The sequence below is a fragment of the Cupressus sempervirens genome, chromosome 8 (genome assembly GCF_028749045.1).
Source record: "Cupressus sempervirens isolate cs-2001-9-10 chromosome 8, ASM2874904v1, whole genome shotgun sequence".
NCBI lineage: Eukaryota > Viridiplantae > Streptophyta > Pinopsida > Cupressales > Cupressaceae > Cupressus > Cupressus sempervirens.
In genome coordinates, this window is record NC_143125.1 from 228,486,863 (window position 1) to 228,504,312 (window position 17,450).

General features: G+C 34.6%; 1 protein-coding gene across 2 annotated transcripts in view; it reads right to left on the reverse strand.

Moving 5' to 3' along the window:
- Window positions 1-15,078, reverse strand: part of LOC149542332 (YbaK/aminoacyl-tRNA synthetase-associated domain-containing protein) — a 95,569-nt gene extending 80,491 nt beyond the window's left edge. The window contains exons 1-3 of one of the 2 annotated variants that reach the window (XM_089797302.1): window positions 15,014-15,078; window positions 13,529-13,588; window positions 13,382-13,435 (exon numbers count right to left, since the gene is read on the reverse strand). In XM_089797302.1, coding sequence (XP_089653428.1) covers window positions 13,382-13,435; window positions 13,529-13,588; window positions 15,014-15,052 — 153 coding nt within the window. In that variant the 5' untranslated portion in view covers window positions 15,053-15,078. Of the gene's footprint in view, window positions 1-13,381; window positions 13,436-13,528; window positions 13,589-14,866 lie in introns of both variants that reach the window. The other variant, XM_089797303.1, reaches the window with a different exon arrangement.
- Between the last annotated feature and the right edge of the window lie 2,372 nt (window positions 15,079-17,450).

A 17,450-nucleotide genomic window follows, 5' to 3' on the forward strand; every position in this document is an offset into this window, starting at 1 on the left:
ATCCCTTTTACGGAATGTGTAGAATCATCACCAATTGTAACTTCATCTATTTCTATTAGCATGCTTTCTAGGTTATCCTAATATCCAGTGATGTGTCTTGAAAATCCGCTATCAACTATCCAAGTGATAGATTTGGTTGATATTTGACTGGACAATGCTAAATAGAAGGCATATTTCTCAAATTCATGTCCTTCGTTTGATTTATCACATTTGGCAAATGACGCTTGAGGTTTAGATTAGTGTTCCAAGACTCTGCAAGTCTGAGCAAGACTCTACGAGTTCGAGGCAGAGGCGGCCTTTTCGAGGCAAATGGCCTCTAGACTCGAACTCAGCCGAGTCCTGGTAGAGTCCATGTGGACTCACCGAGTCCCGAGCCCAAGACACTCCCAATTTTTTTTTACTTTTTTTTAATCAAAGATAGAGATTTCTAAGGGGTTTTTTTTTTAGTGTATATTAATTCTGAAAATGATGTTGTGGTATATCAAGAATTTATTAAGGATTGAATCTTAAATCTTAAATCTTCAAATTTATGTCTGAAAATTTTGAATATTATAGGGATTTTTAATGTTTAAATCTTCAAATGTCATTAACCAGGTTATAGCAAATTACATAGCTGAATAGCCCTGCATCTCAAAATGAAGGATAGTTACCCAAATTGAAGGCTCACTACCAATATTGGTTACTATCTGAGTTTCATTTTGAAGAAGTCACTTTCAGCATTGTAGAGTTCAATAATGTTGTACAAATATTTTTAGATTTACATATATTTGTGCTAGAATTCTATAATGATGTATATGATTTTTTCTTTTTTTTTTTAGAATTACGTGTTCATAAATGTTAGAACTCTCTAGTATTGTACATAAAATTATAAACTTTCAGACTTGCGTGTATATGTGTTGCTGGCTATGTCCTTGATCATTTTCTTAGCAAAAATTTGTAAGCCAACTATAATTATTATAGACTTTTACCGTTAAAGGTTGTGTTTCACCAACCAAATTGATAGACATACTTGAGAGCCCTGTTGTTGTCTACAATGCGCAGATAAGCTGTAGCAAGCATATTTCTCAATATTAGAGTCTTCCATGACTTAGCTTAGGTGTATTTGTAGGAGGGCATAGGCTACTATGAACCTTAGTCTTCTACACTAGCTGATATTTTGATATATGTTTTCAACTTTTGATTCCATGGATTTCATATATTGTAAACATTTCAAATTTTCAAATTTTCAGATTTTCATTGTAGCATAGGCTACTATGAACCTTAGTCTTCTACACTCTAGCTGATATTTTGATATATGTTTTCAACTTTTGATTCCATGGATTTCATATATTGTAGACAGTAATGTTGTACAAATATTTTCAGATTTACATATATTTGTGTTAAAATTCTGTAATGATGTATATGAGTTTTTCTTTTTTTTCAGACTTGCGTATTCATGAATGTTGGAACTCTCTAGTATTGTACATAAAGTTATAAACTTTCAAACTTACGTGTATATGTGTTGTTGGCTATGACCTTGATCATTTTCTTAGCAAAAATTTGTAAGCCAACTATATTGTTATTAAAAGACTTTTACCATTAAAGGTTGTGTTTCACCAACCAAATTGATAGACATACTTGAGAGCCCTATTGTTGTCTACAATGCGCACATAAGTTGTAACAAACATATTTCTCAATATCGGAGTCTTCCATGACTTAGCTTAGGCGTATTCGTAGGAGGGCATAGGCTATTATGAACCTTATTCTTCTACACTCTAGCTAATATTTTGATATATTTTTTCAACTTTTGATTCCATGAATTTCATATATTATAGACATTTGACAATGACACTTTGTTTAACTCTATATTATGTTATTCAGTTTTTTCCCTTCAAAAATTCATTATTATACTTAAGTGATCTATGCAAAATTGTGTATGAGTGTTAACTAGCTTCTATTTATCTCAATTATTGTGTAGTTGATGTTAATTGACTAAATGATGCATGAAAAAATCTTTAGATCCTTAAAAATCTTTGAATTTCATGGGTTTTTCGATTTTTCGAGTCCTTGTCGAGTCTTGGCTGAGTCCGATCGTTGAGTCCAAGACAAATTTTGACTTACCAAGTCAGAGGCGAGTCTAAGTCCCGTAACTATGGTAGATCAATCGGGACAATTTATCGCATAATGTCCATATAGATCACATCTAAAACATTGAATTTTGGACAAGTCTTTCTTCTATTTAGACTATCCTTTTCCATGAAAGTTTCTTTTCCTTTTGTTGTTCTTCTTTCCCTTCTTATGAGAGTTTGTGTTAAAAACTTGAACGTCTTCGTCTAAGGTTTTGTGTTTTCCTTTAATCATTCATCTTGATTCTTCTTAGAGAGTCATATCTTAATCGATCTAGTTTTGGGATTTTAGATCTAGCACTTGTACAAAAGATTCCCAAGAATTTGGAAGTCCTCTTATCGCTATTAGGGATAATTCTTGGTTGTTAATCTCATAACTGACTACAGATAATTGATCTCTCAAATCTATGATTCTCATGAAGAAAGCATTTACAGTTTCTCCTTTATTCATGCTGATATTATTCATTTGTCTTTTAAGAGCAAGTTTTCTGCCAATGTTATTTATTATGAATGCATTTTCAAGAGCTCGAAACATGTGATATGCTGTTGCATGTTTTGCCACAATAGGCACTATGATTTCGAACAACATGCACAATTATCTTCATGGTCTTCTCATTATTCTCGATCCATAACGTTTTCTCTAGATCATCTATGGATTCTTCCTTATCTTCTCTTTCAAAAGATTTCAATTTGTTTTCTTTTAATAACATCACTATACGAAGTTTCCAAGATTCGAATTTATCAGCACTTGCAAGGTGGTGTTCGAATCTTAACATGGTTGTCATCTTGTAGAGAAAAGATAGACTGCAATTTAATATGAAATCTGATCTCTTAAACTTAATGAAATCTCTCCTTAACAAGGCTCTGATACCATGTAAAGTTTCTTACCAGATTTCAAATTCGATGGCAGACTGATGCACAATTTTATTGCAGGTATGAACACTATTGACAAAGGACTGATTCGCTCCAAAATCTGCAGAAGTTAGTGCAGAAATAATAGAGATAAAATAATATTCTTGAACTCAAAATGTCCCTCGATCCTTTGATATGCTTCCATTAATTGATTTCGATGCCTTGTTTACTCAGGCTGATCAGGTATATATATTGAGTGAAAGGGTGTGGGGATGAATGGTCATGTCTCCGACTGGAGACATGGACATTCATCCTTACACCTATTCAGAAGTAACTAATCATTCACAATTTGTTACAAACTTAACACAAGTATTAACAATGTAATACCAATCATTAAGATTTGTTACCAGATATAAAGTGTAGATCAAAAGAACTCTAAATACAAAAGGAATTAGAATATGTTTCAATCATGCCTTAAATAATCTCAGAAAATATATATCATCGATTTCTATTGTGCATTGGTTAGATACAGCATGTATGCATATATGTATAACAGTATGTGCATCATATTGTTGTACATATATATATGTATATATATATATATATGCTGATCACAGTAATGTCAGACCGAAGCTACATGCTTTAACATTAGGTTTGATATGTCTTGAAATCATAAACAATCAATGCGAATTCTTCAATAAGATCTTTGCAAATCGTTACCTCAATTCATGTAAACCATTTTTCCTTGCTCGATAGACTAAGGTGGCATTTGAATCTGTGCCAATTCAAACTCTGATGTCAACATAGAAAAATACTTATTTGGGTAGTAGACCAAAATGTTCCAAGAAATCTTTGTGATCCTTCAATATGATTTCCAAAGTTTTGTCTCAATTGGACTTGATTAGCTCCAAACTCTGCAGTTAATCTTCAGCTTGGCCGCAAGATCAACCAAATGATCAGCAATCAATAGGCTCGAAGAAGCTATGAGACCTTTGGCATCTAAATGTGTGTCTGCATAACCTCCAGATGAGGTAATAGCAAAGCTTGAATTTCATCGATCTGGGTTCTCAGACTATTATCTTCTTGTATCAATTCATGCTAGAGTCCTTGAAGAAATCTTCATTGATCTCGGTTCCTAGGCTATTATCTTCTTGTATCAATTCAAGCTGAAGTCCTTGAAGAGATCTTACTCGAGTATAGTGTTGTGAAGACATAGTCGTTGCTTGGTACATCTAAACCAGACTTCATTTCTTCATCATTTTTTCTCAATTTATCTTTGACTTCTTGTGTAATGAATGGAATATCACATAAATTTTGAAATAACAATGAAACATTTTAAACAATAGTCTCTAGTGTTGTAACAAAAGTAGATAGACTCACTTGTTCAATAACAATCTCTATAGAGATTCTCCAACACTTCATTTTCGAACTTTTTTCAGCTCTCTCCATTAATAGTTGGCTTGTATCAATATTTGGAGCATTTAATCTGTCAACAATTTGTACTAGCCGGTCCAAGATAGGTGCATTCTCATTCAAATCCATTCCAAGTGCAACATCTAAAAGTATATCTTTGACATCATGTAGCACCTACTTTTGTTTATGCTCTCTTCTTAGCCTTGCTTGCTCTTTTCTTTCACATAGCTCTAAATGTATAGCCATTTGTTCATCATCAAGAGTGTTAGGATCCCAGCTTGGTTTAATGATCTCCTCTTCTAGGGTAACTGGGTTTGACCGAAGTACATGGGACTCCTTCCTCTTTCTCTTAAGCTTCTTCCCTCTATTGGGGCTCGGGGACACTGTCTGTAGCTGTGGAACTTGACTTCAATTTCTTGATTTTGCATTATAGTTTTTGTCTCTATTTGTGATCTTTCCTTCAGTTTTGCTTGATCATCAGTAGATGTTTGTTATATAGATGGTACTAGTGCCATACTCAGTGATCCATCTTTGTCTTCATTATCCTTTGTCTCTTGAATCAATAGCTCCTGCACTTTGACTTCAAGTAGCTTCAAGACTTGTGGCTGTAATTATTTTGGATCAATTGTAAAGCATGACATATTGCTCAAGAATGTAAATCCTCTAGTGTTTAATGCTTTTGCAATTGTAAGTTGGCCTTGCCCAATTATTCCCTCACTCAGAGGTTGGTGGGTTGGTGCTAGGTCACCTATTGCAGATATATCTGCATTATGCTCCATGGAGTCATCTCCAATTTGAACATGTTCAATATCATCCTTCTCATCTTCAGTATTGGCTTTTGTGTTTCCCCCTTGTGTTTGTTGTCCTTGTTTCTCAATTTTACCATGTGTTTGTTGACACTTGGTGCTCGTTGTAGTATCTACTAACATGTGCCAGGATCCCATAGGTGTATCATTTTTCATTTTGATCTTTGGGTTTGAGGAACTCTTTTATTTGTTGAATAACTGGATCAAATCTAGGTATATGTGCATGTGTAGATCCATCTAATGTTGGTCCTTCCATGTCTAGCTCGGTAGACACTATAAATTCTTCATCTTTCCTTATCTGCTCGATAGGGCCTCATCAAGAATATCTTCAATGGTAATTTAATCCTTTTTGCCAGTAATATCTTTAACCATTTCATATACATTATCAACAAAATCTTGTGGGGAAAGTGTCAAATTCATCCTCTTAATTGTCAAGTGCAACTGTTTGCTTGATATGAGTATCATCAACGTCTATTGTTGCATTTAGATATTTTATGTTGTAAATTTGCTTCCATATCATTTCAAAATCTTCATCCACTAAATTCAATTGACCAGATAAAAAATAAAGAGCTCTGCGTTTTCGAATAAACCTTTTCTCATGTCTCTTTAAAGCAACAGTAACCAAATTCAGGCATAATATTTGCTAATGATTTGCTCCTCATTTCCTTCTCAATATTCAAGGCATATTTCCATCTATTGCCAATTTCTGTCAATCTTCTAATATAGTTCATTAGGAATTTGATTGCTAATCTCTGTGCATTTTTGACTCTAGTCATCATAACTATCACTGCTTCTTCCACCTTTCTCTTATCCTCTTCACTCATTGATTCCTATTTATAGTATTTGAAGTTATCAAAATCTTTACCATTTATTATGTTCTCAATTATTTCATCAATTGTTTTTGGTCTTCTAAGCATAGGAGCTTTAGATCCTCCTTGTTCATTACCCTTTGCTTCCTCTTCATCATCTTCTTTCAAAATCAACTTTCTTCTCCTTTGAGTTGGTCCCTTGACCTGTTTGCTTGAGGACTCGGGGGCTTGCCTTCTTTTTTGAGAAGTCTTTGTTTGTTGTGCAGTGGGCTTAGTAATTTTCACAACACCTTTCTTTACGATGGTCTCTTGAGCTGCTCAGGTTGTAGGCCGTGTGATCTTGGGGCTTGCAGGGGTAGTAGCAGCAACAATCCTCTTCTTGCCTTTTAATGACTATGGCTCAACAATAACTATTGCCTTGCCTTTTCCTTCAGCTTTGTTTTCACCTGTCCCCTCGGTGATCATTAGTGGTTCATTTCCTTCTTCACCAAATGCAGATTCTAGCCTTTTCATTATTTTGTTAGCCTTTCTCTCCATCTATGGTATAACCAGATTCATAGTAATAGTTTTCTTCGCAACTTCATAAGTTCCAATCTGGGGAGCTCCAAGATTGATAGGTTCATTTAACAATAACTCAATTGTTGTCGTTGCTTGGTCAATGTTAACTTCATATTCTAAGGGTTCCAGCCATGCAACCCTAGGTTTAACAACTTTTATAATAACATGGTCAATATCAACTAAGATAGTAAATCTCATCATGATATTTTTCAACTAGGGCAGGGGGTATTTGTATCTCTAGTCCATCCTCTCCTTAAAATTCTCAAAATACTCATTCACCACACTCTCAAAATTATTACCTAGTGTTTGAATGTACTCCGTAATTTGATAGATAACAGAAGTATCAATTTTCCAATTGACTTCACCAATGCTAGGAAAGTAATTTTGCATGTAAAAGAATATACATACCAAAAGAGAACCAAATTTACATGTGTTCGACTTGGCCACTTGGATTGTGTTCATGTTATTAGTCAATTTCTCCAACTATAACTCCACAATATCATAACTGTGACCTTTCTTTACAATTTTGTATCCTAAGTCAATCATCGTGCATGGAACATTGTTTTGTCTACTTTCATTCCTCTATTGTCCCATTGTGCCTTTGTATTTTCTTTTATTTTTCCCTTGGGCATTATTCTTATGGTTTTCACTTTGTCAATGACATGGTATCCAATAATCATATGGATTACATCCTTGGTTATCTTAACTAGCACATCCAACCACATATGCATGTCATGAACTCGACTCAACACAACCCTAATCTAGCTTGTTTTGAAATTTTGTAGAAATATTGGGCGAGTGTGGGGTAAGTCCAGTCGACTCCAAATGTTTCAATCCTTCTCTCAATTTTCTGTCCATACACATTTGATTATAAACTTCAAGCAGTTCAAGATTGCCCACCTCTGATTTTGCAACATTGAAACGATCGCACATCATTTACAAGTAAAACCCTAGGTGGTATTGCAAATAGGGCACCCACCTTATCCGTTTGTGTGGCAATCTTCGAATGTAACTTGTACTTTGTTTCTTCACATGCCTCATTTTGGATCAACTTGACTGGATTTGCCTTCACCTTTGTTTGCCTTTTCACATTTTAGGAGTTGGAAGCCATTTTCGTGCAATAGGGTTTCAACAAATACTCAATCTAATCACTTTGTTGCTTCTAACTCACATTGCTCTTCGAATTCGTTAAAGAAATCTCACCTCAAATTCTTCTGCAACTCATTCTTCGCTCTAATCGCTCAAACTCGCTATTATCTCTTTGAATGTAGGGTAAATAATGAAAATTGAAAAACTCCAATATATAAAATAAAGTCACATTTTTTGACATTTAGGGTACATTAAATGCACCGTACACCATTATTTGTTGTATTTAATGAACTCAATTACCTTCAGTAGCTCGATCAAGACATGCTTCCAAAGTTGCTCAAGTGACATAATAGTCTTGCTTCACACTCGGCTAAAGTGACATCTCAACTTTGGTGCTATTGACTCGGTTACTACTATTGGCACATGCTCACTGACTAGCTCGATTAAGCTCAGCTGATTGCAATATCCCATAATTCATAAATTGTCGCAGTGCATCAAATGTAATGTAGATATGGACTTCCTTTCATTTCATTCTAGGAACTAGTATTGGATTTTTCAATGATAATACAGTTCCTAACCTCCTTATGTGTTTTAGTTAGAGGTGGAGGTTTCACCTAATCCATTGGATGAGGTGTCCTCATTTGTTGCGCTTGATGTCTCATTTTTTTCCGTCTTCCTTACCCATTTCTTGTTCATTTGTTCACGCATTTCATCCACACCCATTTTTCCTTTACCTTTAGGATTTTCATCATTTGGTCCTAAGACTTGATTTCTACAATTCCTGCTCAAATGATCGACCTTGTGACGATTATAGCATGCCATGTGAGTATTCCTCCAGTTGCCAAATCTTCCTCCAAAATATAATCTCATGCAGTTTGCACCAATATGACTACATTGTCCACATGCAGCACATGAATAACATATGTTTGAATCCCAAATGATAGTATTACCCTTCTTTCTCAATTTCCAGTTAGAATTCATCTTTGATCTGCAATCTTGTGACTTATGTCCAAACTTGTTGCAAGTATAGGAGTAACCATATGCATACCACTTAGATGTTTGGCTATACTTAGATCTACATTCAAATGATTGATGTCCATAATTGTTACGAAAAATGCAGTATCCATTGAATTTGGGATTAGTATTGCTCTTACCATTCTTGCTACTACATATATTTGTTGTGTGTCTAGGCTTTCCATAATGATAGCATGTTGGTTTCTTTGGCTTTGAATTGTCATTCTTATTCCTCTTCTCTTTGATGATTCACCTTGTTCGGTGGTAGAGTGTTCTTATTCTAGTAGTGTGCTACTTTCTTGTGATCTATTCATGTTGTCCATCAAATCTTTCTCAACCTTTTGTTCACTATTCAATCTTTCATTTTCAATCCTCAGTTCAACAATTTCTTCCATTTTCCTGCCAATTTCATGGTTTGCACCGAGTAGTCGGTCTATCATATCAAAATGATTTTGTGTCAACCTTGAAATTTCTTCATCTTTTGTATCCAATCTTGCAACTATTTGTCTCATATTTTCTACCATCATATTCTTTTCATCTTTAGCTTTTCTTTTTTGTTCCATTAGTTCAGAATACCTCATGGAATCAGCTTCATGTTCCTATTTCAACATTTTCACCTACTCATTAAGACTATGATTCTTCTCAAGTAGATCAGCAATAGCAGCATCAGTTTCATCAAATGTGCTTCTCTCAAACAATTCATCAACAACTTGCTCCTGGTAGGTTGTCTCATTAGTTTGTTAAGCAATTTCTTTTCTCGTGTTCCAAGCTAGCTTCACATTGTTCTTCAATTCACTAATTTGACTCATGGCCATCTGTAGTTCCAATATCTAATTCTCAATAGTCCTATCCAATCTATGCTTCTCAATGACTTGGATCTATACTCTCAAGCAGTAAAACCTTGAACAAGATAACACAGCTCTAATACCAATCGGTGGAAATACAAGATAGAAAAGGATGCTGGGAGGGAAGGTGAATTGGTATCCTCTAAAACATTTCTTTTTACCCAAACAATCCTTTCTTTGCTCTTTTTGTTACTCAGTTAACATTAAGCATATAACAATTTGGGGGAGGGTGAATCGGTATCCTCTAAAACATTTCTTTTTACCCAAACAATCCTTTCTTTGCTCTTATTGTTACTCGGTTAACATTAAGCATATAACAATTTGCAAGCAATTGAAAGTAAATTGGCTAAATCAACTTCAACACATAAACTTACGAAAACATAACACATAACACAATAAATTTTGGTATCGGAAAAACCCTTAGTCAGAGGGAAAACTGTGGCGGGGATGGCACCCACAAATCCGTCACTCCTACAGTAAGGTGTCTTGTTAGGGCTACAATGTTTGTCACTTCTACTGACTTACTCGATTAGGAGTATAAAATAAGATCTATAAGGATCTACCTTTTACAAGGATTTAATAACACTCATCAAATGTATTCTCAGTTAAAAAATTTACATACAAGACTGTTAAGTCTACCATTTTCAAGGATTTAAGAAACTACTACACTGGTTAACAATAGCAGCAATGACCTATAGGCTATAGTAGCAACTTACTTTGCATGATTAGATCTTCTTTTGCTCTATATATCACCTTCTTGTGATAGATCTGCAATTCATTTTAACTCTGTCTCTGTCCTCTCTAACCTCTAATAGTGACCTTGATTCCTTCCTTACTATAATACTTCAACTATACTTTTCCACCAAAATTCCAACCAAAAACAACTCCAAAATGTTGCCAACTGCTCCTTTTATAGTGTATATTTTTTATCGTTTCTCAGCTTGACCTAATTAGGGTTTCAAAACCTTCTCGAATTGATCTTTGATCGTGATTGACAATTCTGGAATCATCTTTCCTTTCCTTCCTTTTCGATTTTATTTTCATTGCTTTGATCTGTCTTGAAATCATAAACAATCAATGCACATTCTTCAATAAGATCTTTGCAAATCATTACCTCGATTCATGTAAACTGTTTCCTTGCTTGATAGAATCGAGTAGCATTTGAATTTGTGTCAATTCAAACTCTGAGGTCGTTCATGTGACACTAGGTAAATATTTTGTTCTTTCTTTCTGACAATCAATAAATATTCACTCAGCATCCTCTATATAACTCGGTAAGCTCTATACTCGCGGTACACTGTATTCATCTTTGCTGAGTGTGAATAGAATTACTCGGTGTGGCTTGTAGCTTGACTTTGACTCGGTAGATAAAGTATCACTCGAGTACCACTAGAGCTCAAGTACTCATGTTATAGTATTCCAATTCCTCCTTCATTGCTCACGCAACATAATGACTCTATTGTTATGTGCATTTTGACACTAATAGGAAATATGATTCAACAAAAGGCACTTCTTCTTTAGTTTGATTAGATATGATAAAAAGAAAAGGCCAAAAATAAAACAAGCCACAAAATCAATAGTGAACCTGAATGTGTCCACTTCAAGTTTACGTGGTTGCCGAAGTTCAAACTTCCATCAACCACATTCAACTATTAGTGACAATGCAATAGAGGCTAGTAAGGTTCCTCTTTCATCATACCCAAATTACTTTGCTCCACGCTATTATCTATGAGCGCAACCTTCACGTGAAGGTACCAAATGGAATATACAAAAGAATAAGCAAGCTAGAAAGGCAGCAGCAAATTTTTGGTACTACGATAATTTACCTTCCAATGTGGCAAACAGCCCACATTGGGATAGCTTTGTTAATGCAATTACAATTTGCAAACAAGGGGTATAAGGTCCCAACAGACAAACACTTCAGTTGGTCATTGCTAAAGCAAGCTGTAAAATAGAAAATTGCACAAGTTGTGGTTGACGATCAAAAAATATTTTGGAGGAAAAAAGGATCTAGTGTCTTATCGGATGGATAGACAAATGGATAGAATAGGGCTCTCCTCAACTTCTTAGTGGCTTCTAATGGTGAAATTGTATTCTTGAAGTCTATTGATGCCTCGCATGAGATCAAAAGTGTTGAGACTTTGCGCAATTTATTAGATGGGTAGATCCAAGAGCTTGCAATTGAGAATGCTGTCCAAATTATCCCAGACAATGCAGCTGCATATGTAGTTACAGGTAGAATGTTTTTGGAGAAGCATCCTACAAATTACACAAAGTCCTTGTGTTGCACATTGCTTGGACTTGTTGCTAGAGGACATAAGGAAGATTGGATGGGTGAATAAGGTGATTGAAGTCTTGAAGATGCTAAACAATGTAACCAAATTCATCTACAACCATACTTGGCCTCTCTTTGATGAAAACACAAATGGCAAGGACCATGTGCAACTAAGAGTGACACAATTTGCTAGTCACTTCGTCACATTACATAGTATTTTAGGTATCATTCCTCATATTAAACAAATGTTCGTGTGTGATGCTTGGACGGAATTCTCCAAAAAAGCTAAGGTGGAAAAGACTATAAACATTTATTTTGATGAAACATTCAACAAAAGTGTAGAGGAGTTGATTGGGGTAAATAATAAACACAAACATAAACTTTATACAAAATAATATATTTGTTGTTTTTTTAGGGGTTGATTTTGTAATTACTTAAAATTCGATTTCATTTTTTAAGGCTAAAACCTTTGGTAAGGGGTTCTTCATATGGTCAATAGATAGGGCATGCTAATGGGTTTCATTGATGAGGCCATAAATTGGACCAAAGAGGTTATTTCACATTCCTATAGCACAAATAAAAGAAAATATGAAATCCTTTGGCACATCATTGACTATAGATAGAAAAATCAACTCCACCAATTGGATATATGCCTTGGCCTAATTCGTGAGCCCAAAGCTACTTCTCTAATTCATTTAGGATTGATGAGGTCATGGCAAGTGTTGTTGCATGCATTTATAAGATGGCACTTGTAGTGCCTCTTCCATTTGATTCCTTTAAGTCATCCTGATGTATGCAACCTTGTTGATCTTTCTTTGTGAAGTGATCGTGATTGGGACTATGAGTGGTCTGCACCCTTGAGGTGATTAGATTTATGTTACTGTATCAGTTGCTTTGATTATGCTTATGACTGATTTATGAGATTATGATGTGTTAGATGGTTTCACTGAGGTTTGTGCCAGTGGTTAGCAGGATAGTGTGTTTGTAGTCAATAATTCTGACACGTGCCAAATTGGTGAATCCTACCCAAAGAAAACAGAAACAATATTCTCCAAACACCACTAGATTCTTGTATGGAATCAAGCCCTTCCTTTCTCTTATAAGTCCATAAAGTCTTCTTATCCACCATTCATCCTCTCATCCAACCAAGACTCTGATACTGCTTGCAGGGATAGGAAGCAGAGCAAATGAGTAAAACAACACCATAATCTACAAAAGAATAGCTATTATATGTTATACTATGTGGAGATGGTTGATTTCAGTTTTTAAATTGGCTTTATAGCCATTCTTCCTTTTCCAGCGAACCAGCTTCTCAACCACCTAAAATCAACTACCAACAACAGTTATTAACATTTAATATTACATTAGAAACACAAGAAATTGGGTTATGAAATGATGTAGAGTTCTAATACCAATAAACTTAAACCTATCTCAACACTAACACAATAGAAACATAAAAACATACTTTAGGATCACCCGCAGCAACAAAAGCAAACACCCTTAACACAGATCATCTATCAAATAAAACAGAAAAACACATAAAACATGATTGCAGAATTTGCAGCATGCCAAAAATCAGTTGTAACATATTGAATATAAAGACAATAATTCTCACCTTCAGGAATAAATTTTTGCTGTGCCCACCTTCCATGTGCCCAATGTGTTTAGCCTTAAAAAAACAAATGCCAAATAATATTCAGGATAATGGTCACCCTTCACAACACATTATGACTTATGTATATAAAATCAAAATCCTTCTTACCTGTGCTTCAACCGTCAAAACAACTGGATGCTCATAGCTTTCAAACGATATTCCATGCTCCTACATTAAAAAGGATGAAAACTCCTGCCATAAGCTTCACTTCAATTGAACAGTACTTTACATAGAAGTGCCTTACTAAGAAATAAATATATAGGATAAAAATACAAATGACACAGTTCTTGAGTGAATTTTTTTTTGGTCTTCAAATCATGCACAGTGTAAACACTCCATCTAAGAGAATACCAGTAATCTTCCTTCCTATGCACGCCTAGGTAGTACATGCAAGTAGATTTGTTTAGTATCAACTAATATCAAAAATGAAAACCCTCAAAAACTTGGGGCGCCAGCGGAATCAAAAAACATAATAAAGGCTTACGAAAATTAGGCAATTGGAATAGCCATGGATCTCACTAGATAAAAAATAAGCAATGACAATGTGAATGCAAAAACCCAAATAAATATAGTAAGATGTGCCCTTCTTGCATCTGAGAACCGCGATGATCTTAAAACAACTGTAAAATTAATATACTCATTAGGTTTCCACAATTTGTTGCACTAGGCTACTGTATTTATTTATTGCAACTAGTAGATAGAACAGTTGAAAACTATTGAAAATGAAAGCTAGGAAACCCTTTCTGAGAATGAAATTCAGAGATAATACCAGAGCCCCAATAAGTATGTGACTTTGTGGATATCGCGCAATAATGTTCGATGGACTGAATTCCACTGATTAAAGTGCTATGGCTCTGACAAGAAACTCCGAGTTCAAATTTAAGTTAACCTAATAAGCTGCTAAAACTGGGTAAAAATACTGCGTGCTACGCGCATATGATGTCTTTTAGCCATCTTAGTCTGTAGAACCCATCACACTGTGTATGCGATGGGCAGGTAATTGATCTCAATCTTCAATACAGACTGTGATGTTGGACACTACCCTTTGACTCTTCCCTAGCGGCGTGTCCTTAATAATTCAAATGCCCAAGATTGAACCCCTAAAACCACGTTTTATAATATTTAGACAGTTGTTTTGATGAGTATTTAAATTCACAAAAAAAAACTCCAAGCTTAGCTTGCTCACGCTGATTTCGAATTGCATGAACCAGTTAGTAACTGGCTAGTATGAACTCAAATGTGTAAGTGTTGTACATTTTATAATCGAAGTTTGTATTCCAGCCCACTAGCCATGATAAACTATCCAAATTTGGTATAATATCACCTCCGTCTTGTTAAGCGTTGCAAAATATTATCTCTCAAAATGAATATACGAAGCAAAATTAAAAGCGACAAGCAAATCATATAAATTTAGAACAGAAGTAAAATGCCTACTAGAGTATGCACCTGTATTGGAACTATTCAATTTAAATCGATCGACTGCATTTCATTCCTCTCAGACAAAATTGTAATAAATCTATGCGGGATAACAATATGAAACGCGTAAAAGTTTAATTAGTAATATCAATATGAAAAGAAGAATCAGAAAAGAACCTTGAGATAACCTAACAGCTGTTGTTTAGTATGTCCCATAGTTTCAGCGAACAAAATCGAGACACGGATGAAAAATGAAGAGAGCAAATTAATTAGTAGTGTGCTGTTCGAGGGTTTTTACTGGCTTCTGTTCAAATCACGTGAAAAGATGGGGGCACAATGCACAGAGATGCCAATTTAACTATGGTTCTATAATCTTTCACCACTTATAGTCAGAGAAAGAGCCCATGAAAGTTACCGTTTTAATAAGGTCCAAAGGCACATGGTTAAGTGCGCGAGTTCATTAGTTCAAATTTTCCTTAATGAAAAATTATAAAATTAGCATATTTATATTTTGATAAATATAAGTAAAAAAGTTGAGAGATGTCATTTTTAGAAGATCCAATATTGTATATGGCTTTTTGAATTATACTTTTTATTTGTTAAATGAATATATCTACTATTAGGATTTGCATCAAATGAGGTGCAATGGTTTAGTCAATAGTAACATATACTAAATGTTTCTTGATTTAACCACTTGAACTTTTCGATACTAACATCTATATTGGTAGATATATCGCTTATCTTAAAGAACAACTATTTTCTTATTCATGTCTACTGAAATGGCTCTTTTTCCCAATTTCACTCATCATTAAAAGACTTGAAAGAGCTCAAAAAAATTAACACAAATAGTTAAAGAGCAACACATGAGCAAATTGATGCGGTCAATTGCGGTGGATACTTGTGTGGGTATCATGGTTGTTATAAAAAGGATTCCTACATCAGTATTTTGGGGCCATTTTGCTACCGTGGCAATAGAACATTTACCTAGCAATCAATTTTGGGAGAGGTTCCTTATATAATTCATTGCAACATCACAAAGATATGAGGCTTTCATTTCTGTGTTCTTTTTATTAAACAGAATGAGCAATTTTGAAGAACTAAACCCTTTAAAATGAGTACTTTTAGATCTACATAGTGCTTGTGAATGTGCATGCATCATTTCTTGAAATAGTACCATTCAAAACTTTTGCTAATTTTACATTGTTTCAGCTTGCCTACTAATGTGTTTTTGTACTACATTGGTACTAATAATAAGGATATTGTTCCATCTCCCTTTTTTATCATATCAATAGTTTCATTTGTAGTATTAAACCTTGGGATTTGTGAGTTGTAATAGCTCACTCCATTGTGATTAGTATTTGCCTATGATTGCTTAGTGTTATCAATGTTATCAGTACAATCTCAAGGTCTTCTAGATTCCAGGATGGGCAATTTAGTTATAAACTCTTATTATGGCATCCATGGTGACATATAAGGGCCTCGATCCATGTTTGTGTATAATATCAACAATATATCCAAGCGCTCTATTGGTAAAAAAAATTTGTGTCCATATGTTGGCAGTCACCATAATTGCTTCACCTTTGCATTTCATGTATTTGTCAATGTTGGTCAAAATCTGACTTGTATTGGAGCTTCACCTTGTTGGCAAAATATAGTTTGTTAGGTCACAATTATTGTGACTTGGTTCCATTGAACTGGAGCATTCAAGTGTTATGTGTACAAAGGTTTACCCATTACAAGCGATAATTGTGCAAGGTCACCAATAATTTTAAAAAGGGATATTCCTCCAAAGTTTATAATATGCTAGCTAGGAAAAGCATCACACAACCTATTGTCTATCTTGAGGAGTAATCCATGTTGATGTCACTCTAAGGTTTCTCAGGAACAAAAATAGGTGTATACAATCCAATATTTTGACTTACTCCTTTTTTTATTTTACAAATGCCACAACTTCTTACAAACTTCTAAACATCCTTATACATCTATGGCCAATAATACTTATTCGTAAGCAAACTCAATGTCTTGTCAATACCAAAATGTCCAGCCAATCCACCACAATGCTTTTCCTTAATCAAATTAACTCTCATAGAACTTCTTAGTATACACAACTAAATTAATTTGAGTAACATACCTTCTTGAATGAAATATTCATCATACTTACTCAATTGATCTGATAGATTTGGTGCTCTCCACTCTTTCCACGACTCTAAAAAATCAAGGTCAATATCATACAACTCCTTTCATCTCATCAAAAGCAAGAACCTCAACCTTCATCTTGGTCAAGACAGAATGTCTTCTACTCAATGCATCTGCAACTAGGTTAGTGATTCCACTTTTATGCTTTATCACAAATGTGAGATTTTATAAATATTCAACCCACTTCATATGTCTCTAATTCAACTTATGTTGACTTCCAAAATACTTTAAAGCTTTATGATCAATATACAACACAAACTCCTCAGGAATAAAATAATGTCTTCACTTCTTTAAGGCTTGAACAATAGCATAAAACTCTTGATCATACACAAAATACTTCTTTTTAGCATCATTCAACTTCTCATTGCAAAAAGCAATAGGTTTATTGTTCTGTCTTAACACAACTCTTATTGCACTA